Raw genomic sequence first — 10,119 nt, forward strand, 5'->3', positions numbered from 1 at the left:
TCTAAGCAAAAAAAAAAAAAAAAAAAAAAAAAAACAAAAACAAAAAAAACAAAAAAAAACACTTGCTACTTGTTTAACATATATTACCTATAACCTTACAGGCTAGTAGACAAAGATAATATGAAGCATACATTGTCCATAAGGACACAGAGTCTAGTGAACAAAATCACTAAAAACTAATGCCAAAATTTTAATTAGAAAATACTATGATATAGGTATGTTCAGAATGCTTAGGAAACATAGAAGGGAAGCAATATGGGCAAGAGCTTAGGTTAGACAGACTCATTCTGACATATGGACCAGAATGAGTGTGGCTTGGAGCTGAAGAAAGACTTTTCTTAGCAGAGGGAAAATAGCATGAGTTCACGCAGTCATTCAGTGACTGTCTACCTGATTCTTGCCATCTGCCAAATGTTACTCTGCTGTTAAAGCTGCAACAGCAGAGAAAAGACAGGATGCCTGTGCTTGTGGCTCAGTTTGCCATGATGTGGTAAATACAAGAATAAAATCTCATCGGGTCTGGTTACTTGCACATGTGATGTTTATATTAAAGCTTATCCAAAATACTGATGGTAGTGCTTACAGTCATCCCTAGATGTGCACAGAGACGTATGATATTGGAAATGCCTAATAAACACCTCAACTCTGAGGTGAGGCTGGATACAGGAATGCTCTGCCTCCTGGTTTGAGCTATTATACTATAAACAAATGCCATTTGCATGGTACATTTTTCTGTTATTTTTCTAAGTATTTATAACTAATATGTAACTTACATAAATACATATATGCATACATTTATATATAGAAGCAAGACAGAAAATATTGTATGTGATAATATATATCATTTATTTTATTTTTCTGTTTAATATTACTCTCTGCCATTATAGTACTTAAAGAAAATTTACCATTCTAAGAATAGGAAGTCTCTATAACATAACTTATGGAGACAATGTATATATTAAATAAATTTCCTTTAAGTGCAAGTTATAGTGTTGTTGATTGTGAATGTTAATGGATCAGCAGGATACATTTAAAAGGTGCTAGCAAACAGAAACACACATATACAAGATTATATATTGATTTGTTGACTATGAATATAATGTTCTCAGAGGTTTTCAGGAAGCTAACCTGACATCTCCCAAAGGAGTGACAGCTCAGCATCTGTTAATCTGTATAGATGGTTTTAAATGAGGTGACGACAGAGGACTGACTGTGAGAGCATGTAGAGGTGTCAGAGTCCATGTTCATCTAAAGAAAACACAAATACACATACACATATGGTTGAGCATGAGATACTTTAAGAGCTCAGAGAGGAGAGTTCTGAGTCTCAGAGAACAGTCAGGCCTGCTGCCATCCAGCAGCAGAAGGCAGTATGCAGAAGTATGCGGAGGTAGCATTGGCTGTCTTGTATGAGTAACAGAAAGATGTGGGTGTAGACAGCCAGGGAAGGTGATAAAGGTGTGGGAAGAACTCAGTAGGTGTGTATGAGTATGCACATGCAGTGAGGACACAAGGAACAGAATGTCTGTGTGCTGTGGGTGACAGACATGGGGTCAGTAGGCAAAGGAGAGGGTGTCCAGATACAAAGAATGTGGTTGACTTTCAGATTTGGGATTTTTTGGGGGTGTGTGTGTATGTGTGTGATGACTATATTTTCCTTATAGATAATTTCTCTAAAGAGGTTCCCCAGGCTAGAGAGGAAGGAGTTGTGTGAGAGAGGAAAGAAGATCAGAAGGGGTAACAGTGCCCCTTGGCTGGTGGCAGGAACACAAAAGATGAATTATTAAGAGTAAGGTGGAAACCTCTAGAGACAAGACAAAGGGAAGTGTGTTCTTTGAATGACAGGTGGAGGGAGGGAGTTGAGAACTACTTTGGGGTTTGGGGTACCAGTTGCTATGCACTGTGAATGATTAGTTACTTTATGTTGCTGTACCAATATACCCTGACCAAAAGCAGCTGAAGGAAGAAAGTGTTTATGTTTAAGTTTGTATTTCTGGGGGGGGGGTAGACTTGATAACTGGGAAAGACATGGAAGCAGGGGTATGGGGCCAGCCTGGCAGTTAGGCAGTTGGAAAGCTGATTGTATTTCATCTGCACATGAGTAGGGGGTGGAGGTGGGGCAGAAGGGGGAGGGGGGAGGGAGAGAGATACAGAGACAGACACACAGACAAAAACAGTGAGATATACAGAGATAGACACAGACAGAAACAGGGAAAGACAAAGAGAGCCAGAGAGAAAGAGAAAGGTAGAGAGGGAGAGAAGGGAGAGAGAGAGAGAGAGAGAGAGAGAGAGAGAGAGAGAGAGAGAGAGAGAGAGAGACTCATCTTCGGTTTCCATAAATGCTTGAAGCCAGCTCCCAATTACACATTTTCCAAGGTTCTGTAACCTCAATATACAGCACCATCAGCTGGGGAGCACATGTTTGAATACATGTCTTTATGGGGCCATTTCTTGTTCAAGTCACCATGGTGAGCCTGGAGGGCTGAATTCCTCAAGCAGAAAGAAGGTGTAAGCTTCAGAAGTGCAGAGAAATGAAGTCACAGACTGGGCAGTAGCAGAGAAGGTTCTGGCATTTATGTTCCAAGAACTGCCTGTGTTGCTCTCGGTGGAGTTATGCCAGGATTGAGAGATAGAAACATAATTCCAGCTATGCCACAGCCCTGTGGTGTTTCAGTCTATATCACCGTTCTAGAGCACTGTGACCTACCGATGATTTAACTCAGTACAGAGGGCTGGGGTAGGTACAAGAAATACAATCCTACAACTTATTGCTGGTTGTTGAATCAAAACGAAGGCCGGCAGGATCATCGCACAGTTTCCTGCAGTGGCCAAGAGGGCAAAGAGCAGTACCAGGGAACCCACAGCATCTTAATATTTTTAGGTACAAGAAAACTCAGTTTTCCACTGTCTACTCTTGAACTCTGGATTAAGACCCAGAGTTAAGATTGCAGAATTGGGAATGGTCCTGGGGATCTCAGTGTGAATCTATTTCTTGTTGACTAGAGATGTTAGAGAAGAAGTAGGAGAGGGAGGAGGAAGAGGTAGGAGAAAAAGGGGGGAGAAGGAGGGGGGAAAGGAGGAGAAGGAGGAGGGGGAAGAAGAGGGAGAGAGGAAGAGGGAGGAGAATGGGGGAAGACAGGGGAAGAGGAGGTAGGGAGGAAACTCTGATATATCCAGTACAGTTGCTTTTTTTTTTTAATGTTTAAGCTGTAATCTGTAATAATAACAACATTAAAGAAAAGAACTCAAAAATGTCCAGCTCTCCTTTTGAATTTGTGGTATGTACCAAGCACCCTCAGAGCTATGCTGGGTATTGTGTACTGTATGAAGTTTTCTAGAAAGCATTTTGTTTAGAGAGTTCCTGTGAAATCAGCTATGGGAGAATTGGTGCTGAAGGCATGAAGCAGGAGGCACCCACAGGAGGAGCTGAGCCCCAGTGAGGGAGGTGCAGGCTACCAGCACATGCTGCTTGGGATTCTGTGGGTGGACTTTTCTTTTAACTGGGAAGGCTGAGGCAAGAGTCAACTGAGGCTTTGTGAAAGTCAGTGTTTGGGCTGTTGGCATGAAGTCTTGGGACAGTAGTTATTTTACAGAATTATTAATGGCATTCCTTTTACCAAAAAAAATTCCTTGAAAAGTTGCCTCATCATCGTACTTAGTCAGTGTATTGTAAAACTGTGTTCCACATAAAATAAAGAGATCACTCTACTACGGTGAGCTGGGTGTTGTTTCACTCTTGGACTATTAAAGTTCAAGGCAAATGGGCACTGAACCCATCATCATGGCTACGATACAGTCATACTTTCATAATAGAGGTGATTTTTTATTATTATAATAATAACAGAGTGTTTTATAGGGCAGCTGAGCCCATCCTGCTGAGCTACTCAATGCTGAGACTCATTGGCAGCAGGCAAGGGTGGGAGACAAAAGAAGCAGATGGGAAAAGAAGCCATTTCAAGGCACCATAAATACAGACACAGTTTAGTTCTTTATCCTTTGCTTGTTGTAGCAGATGTTGGTAGAAACTTGTTTTTCTTTGTGGTTGAAGAGACTGGTATTTGCTAATGGAAAACTTAACACCCTTATTGCTGCTTTCATGCTGAACATTTCATTTGACTTCATTCTGGTAACTAAATAAGGTTCTAATTGAGATACAGAAGCATGACATCGCTAATGACCAAAGGACACTCCAAATGTACAACTTGAAAATTAAAATTCTCAGTTAATAGATTTTGCATTAATATGGAAGGTGATTTATCACTTTAAAATAAAGTTGTTATTGAAATACAGAAATAGGGTTGATTTATTTATTTTCAAAAGGAAGATATCTGGATATTTGTTTTAAATATCTACTAAAATAGGGGAATGGCATGTCCTTAAATTTAAAAGTTCATGTTTATCATGTGGACATCACAGAAAAACACTAAAGCTCTATGGGATTCTCAAAAATGGAAAAACTATGTACATAAAAATTCTAGATTTTCTACCTGCCTCTTCCCAGTTTCCTTTGAGAATGGAGAAGAAAATATACCACTCTATAGCATGATTTATCTGGGCAGAAAACTGTGTCTAAACAAACTTCAGCGCTGTAGCTGATAAGACCTGGAGAGGACAGACGGTTGGAATGTTTGGGGAATCATGGCATTGCTCCTCTGAACACTCAGCAGGGTGTGAGTGAGGTTTCAGCATTTCTGAAGATTATGAGGATATTTTGTGCGGGATAAATGTATTTCTCAAAGCACACCTTGACCCACTGTCACCCAAGACTTTGGAGGTATCTGTGTGAGATAGGGCACGCTACAAAAGGTAGCTGGGAGACAACTTCCTGACTCCTAGGGCCCCAGTGTAGTTACTCCACTTCTACTTAAAAATCTAGAACTCTGTAAAGGAACTGGGGAGCATCAGTCTGAGGACATTTTTGTAGGGAAAACTAAAATTGTATGTATTTCTATGTCTGCAGGCGATGCATCTGTGAACATAAAGATGTTTGCATGAATGTGTGTGTAAGCATGAATGTATTTGTATGTGTGTGTACATGCATATGCATGCATGGATTTACGTGTGCATACATATGTGTGCATGCAAGTGAGGGCATGCATATGCATATGCATATGCATGCATGTGTGTGAATGTGTGTGTACTTATGTGACCATGAGAATATGCGTGCATATCTATCTGGATGCATAGGAATACATGTATATATGTGTTTGACTAAATGTGTGCATGTGTGTTGTGTGTGCATGAGAATGTATGTACATGCATGTATGTGTAAGCATATGGGTTGCAGGGAGACTGGAAAAAGCAAATACAACATCAAGTACTTTAATTTAGCAAACATCCACATATATTTTCTTATTTAGACTTCACAACAAATCTGTAAAATAGTTTTTTCTTTTTCAGATGTGGTCATTGAAGTTTCAGGTTGTTAGGTTTGCCAATGACTATGGCTACCAAACAATCAGGCCACTGTGGGTTGCATGCAATCGCTCACCATTTGGCGTTGGAATGTGGTGCAAGTTGAACTGGGGTGTCTCCCTCATTGTTATATCCTGCTGCAAGACCAAAGTTAGCCATACATGGCACAAGACCAGAGTCAGCCATACATGCCCTGTGACCAGGAGTCAGCCATACATGGCCCATGTCAAGTTTTGCAAAGGTTAAGAGTCTAATTGGTTGTGGGCCTTCTGATCAGTTTGATTCTTAAGGATTTACAATCTTGGGGAGATAGCTTACTTCCTTTGGTTTCAGCTTTCTAATCTGCAATATGAGTAAAGAATCTTACTTAATGACTATATACACAACAGAGTTATTTAAATGACTGGAGTGACCATACTGAGCATTCTGAAGCCACAAAATAAAATCATTTAATCAGTGTTACCATTATTATTATTTTAATTCACAGGACCTTAAGATGGAAAGAATGAAATTTATGGAGTAAAAGGAAAGAAAATGCTAAAGAACTGGGAAGTTGGTAACTTTGGGTACTGGCAGAAACATACATAGTATATGTGAATGAATGCATGGGATAGGTAAGGAAGTTAAGTGACCAGAAAGCAGAATTTCTCCAAGACAATTTATTAGGGTATCTAGGATCCTCAGTGTGGAGTTCACACATTTTCATCTCCGACAATCTGTTTTCTGGAGCCCTAAGGCTTGACACATATGTAGCTATGCTGTTCTCCCTGAACACTTACCTTCAAAGTTATTTGTCTAAGCAGGGGACTGGGCATACACAATCTGTTTTGTTGCAGGATTTCATTATGAAATTATATTTGGGTGACTTCTAATCCTGTCTCGGATGTTTGCTACATGCTGTGACTTGGTGTGAGTGTCTTCAGTTAAGAATCAATTAAAAATAAATAAAACTGAATAAACATTCCAGAGAACTGTTTTCTTATGCCTATTAAAAAGGATTCTGTTATTTTATAATTCTAATTTGTTTTAGAATTAAAACTCAAGTAGTCAAATATTGTACAAGGTATAATTGTTATAATCATCATTAGACTAAGAGGTAAGACTCTAATGGCTTACTTTGAGGTTTATAAAATGGCTGTTAATCAAATTTACAACAAGAGCAATTAGCTGTGTGTTTTGTGGAAGCTTGTAGATCCTAGAATTAAAGGATTTAAATATATCAGTTAGTATAGTTAATATTCTGTGATTTATTGCCAGCCATTTACTTGATCAACACCTCCCCCCACACAAACACACATAAACACATGGCATTCTACATATTTTCTCAGCTAGCACGGTTAGAATTACCCTAGAAATAACAGAAGAAGGAACATTTAAACTTGAAGACTGGATATTATACTGCTGTTTATTTCTGATGATGACTTTAGTGAGATCAAATCCACAGAGAGCTGTTAAATACTGTAGTAACTGTGACTTAGCTAATGTAGCACATGACCTTCCAGGCATGATACCTTTACTTTGGATAACTCCACTGTAGCTTGTTATTCTCAGAATTATAGGTGGTTTGCTTCATGCCTGGCATCCATTCAACTAGATGCTAGCCAAGTCCATAGTTGTGCTAAACCTAAATGGCCTCATATGTTCACTCAGTGTAGGATAACCACTGTTCCAAGTCACTACTTTGGAATATTTATTTCCTGTCAAGATCTACATATGATATGACATATGATATGATATGATATGCCTTTTGAGATAGTTTATAGTGGATATTTAAAAACCCACAGATAGCTGGGTGAAGGTTCTATTCAGTTAAATAATAAGGTTTTACCTTGCTTGTATACTTTGTTACTCAAATCTGAGCTATTCCAGTGCCCAGCTTCATTAAACTAATGCGGTAAGTCATGTTTCACTTTTAGTTTAAAGCAGTTCTTTCTCAGTAGTTACGAGAGTCATACACAATGCCCCACATGCTCTCTAGAGCAGTGCAGGCATCAATGTGTGTGAGACTTTTGTTCTTAAAGGTTTTACAGCTCCAAAGAGAACACAGAAAAACACACTACTTCCTTAGATGGACATTAGACAGAAACAAATGTAAACTGCCGTGGGCAGAGTGGACTTGATAATTTGCAAACAGAGTGCGGCTTTCCAGGCTACTCCTAGGTTTAATTAATATCTGTAAATGTTCGCACCTTTCTTAAAAAAAAAAAAACGAGGGACAGCACAACTTGTATAGTTTAGTGCTCTTAAGACTTGGCTCTTTCTATGAGCATGGGGTGTTCAAGGCTGGGGGTAAAGAGACTGTGCTGATTTTTGGGGGACTGTGCTACATAGTTGGTTATGGAAGTTGTATTAGTCCTGTACTCTACAAAGGAGAACTGAATCTCAGACTGTGCTGTTTCTTTGTTTCTCAATCCTCGAGGGAGTATTGAATCTCATGGCCATAGCTGTTTCTCTGTTTCTCAGCTATTTTTAGGACTTTGGTTATAAAGGAAATTCATAACACTTTGTTTGGCTCGGGTTATTCCCTTTCCTGTGATTTAAATGTGATGAAAACTACAGTACAGAAGGTTGAAAATGAGATTATAAATAACTGATGAATATAAAATAAAGGCTGTATAACAATCTAAAGTGGACAGATCCATGTGCCAAATACAAGCTCCACATGCTTTCTTCTTTGGATGCTCAAATACATTTGACTTGCCTTGTAATTGGTGACCAACCCTTGCATTTGTTTGACAAACACTGATTTAAAAGTATGGTAAAGGAAGAGAAAGTGGGTACATAGGACTTGAGGAGGAGAGGTCAAGAGGAATGAGTAGAAAGGAAATGCCCAATTCATGTGTGGGATGAAAGGAAAGAATGTAAGTAGACATTGCTGTTGAGGTCATTGGCGAGACCAACAGAAGGCTGAATGTCTTCTTATAGCTGATGTGATAGTGCCTGCCTCTTGCTTGGAGCCTACAATATCAGAGCCTACAATCTTCTATCCACCTTGTCTACCCTTGCAATGACCTATAGAATATACAGACATGACTTGTGCTCTCTTCACTTAGACATTAATCAACTGGCCTGGAGAGATGACTTAGTAGTTAAGAGCACTGTCTGCTCTTCTAGAGGTCCTGAGTTCAAATCCCAGCAACCACATTGTAGCTCACAACCATCTATAATGAGATCTGATGCCCTCTTCTGGTGTGTCTGAAGACAGCTACAATGTACTTATATATAATAAATAAGTAAATCAATAAAAAATTTTATCAACTTTGTTTTTGCTATAAATTGTGTTTTGTAGCTGCAAGAGATCCTCGGCTGTACTACTGTCCCATCTACAAGAAGCCAGTTCGAACAGACTTGAACTACATTGCTGCTGTAGAACTCAAGACATCTCAGGCCCCTGAACACTGGGTTCTTCGTGGGGTTGCCCTTCTGTGTGATGTCAAGTAACAGAAACACACGATCCAAAGTATTTTAATCTTCCTTTCTCAGTCAGTGCAGCACATGCATAAATCAAACTGTGTTGTGTGCAATGAATGATGTGACACAGCCCCATACACTTTCTTGGATGCTTAGCTGCATTTTATGTGCTTTGTTACTGGCGATCAAATCGTGCATTTGTTTGAAAGATACTTATTGATTTAAAACCATAATAAACAACCTCCTAATGAATTGTGGGCATCAAACTCTAATATATTTTTTCTTTCTTTCTATCTGAAAACAATGTTAAACAGATGCTATTGCCTCCAAGAGATTGTTTGTCTGTTAATGTTGTTCAGGTAGCAGCTATGTTCTCTAAAGTAACAAAGGAAGCTTGTGTAAATTTTGTTTCTGTTACCTTTTTATAAAAAAATTTTTCCAGCCAGGTCAGGAGACTTATATTCAAGGCTTCAAGCAGTGAATCAATTTTATAAAATAACAGGAAAAAGAAAATGGATTAAGATTGAAAATAGGCAACTCAGGTGAACTTGTAGCAACATTCAGTGTTGCTTATAATTAGTAAGAAGATCGGGATTGATAGCCAACAAAAGTGTGGGGTCTGTACTGCTGATGCACTCATCGTCAGAACAATGTAAATTGATCCAATTGTACTGTAAAAGAATTTAAACAGAAAGAAACATAAAAAACACCCATAGGCTTAGATCCTTATTTCTCTATACCAATGGGGTAAACATGCTGAAGGCAAATTTTATATATGAGGTTGCATTTAATAAAGAAAATAAATGGACCTGCTCCAAATGTTCAACTGTAAAGCTATGCTAACAAAAGCCAGCAGGTATCAGACAACTATGAAATACGATACTGGAGAGTTCATTTGAAGAAATGACAAGAATACTAATAAGTGAAATATCCCAATTACGAAGTATTGATCTCTCTCTGGTTGCAGCTATAAAATGAATTTGAATGTGGGTAAAGATTAAATTAATATAAGAAACTAAAAACAGCAATTTAAAATGTAACAGCAAGAAGAATAGGGACGATCAAAGCCCTACAAGGTATTTGAGGGAATCCAAAGGGGTTTTTATTAAATAGGAAATTCTTCATTTACTTTGTTTTACATTTTGGCTATAAATGGCCTTCTGCTTCATCTACCACATATTGACTAGGAAACATAATCGGCATTATGATTAGAACTGCATTTCAGCTGCAGGTCGGATTAGCTTTAGCTTCTTCTGGGGTAATGGGTTTTCTGTGTGTTTAGTGGTGGGGAGG

The 10,119-nt window shown here is 38.7% G+C and overlaps 1 protein-coding gene across 1 annotated transcript in view; it reads left to right on the forward strand.

The window, feature by feature from the left end:
• DNAH5 (dynein axonemal heavy chain 5) overlaps positions 1–8,856 on the forward strand; it is a gene marked incomplete at both ends in the record, with an annotated part of 235,306 nt that extends 226,450 nt beyond the window's left edge. Inside the window, one exon of the mRNA XM_080933639.1 lies at positions 8,705–8,856. Within this exon, the coding sequence (XP_080789765.1) occupies positions 8,705–8,856 (152 nt within the window). The remainder of the gene's footprint in view (positions 1–8,704) is intronic.
• Positions 8,857–10,119: the final 1,263 nt, after the last annotated feature.

The sequence above is a fragment of the Micromys minutus genome, assembly GCF_963924665.1.
Source record: "Micromys minutus genome assembly, chromosome: 20".
NCBI lineage: Eukaryota > Metazoa > Chordata > Mammalia > Rodentia > Muridae > Micromys > Micromys minutus.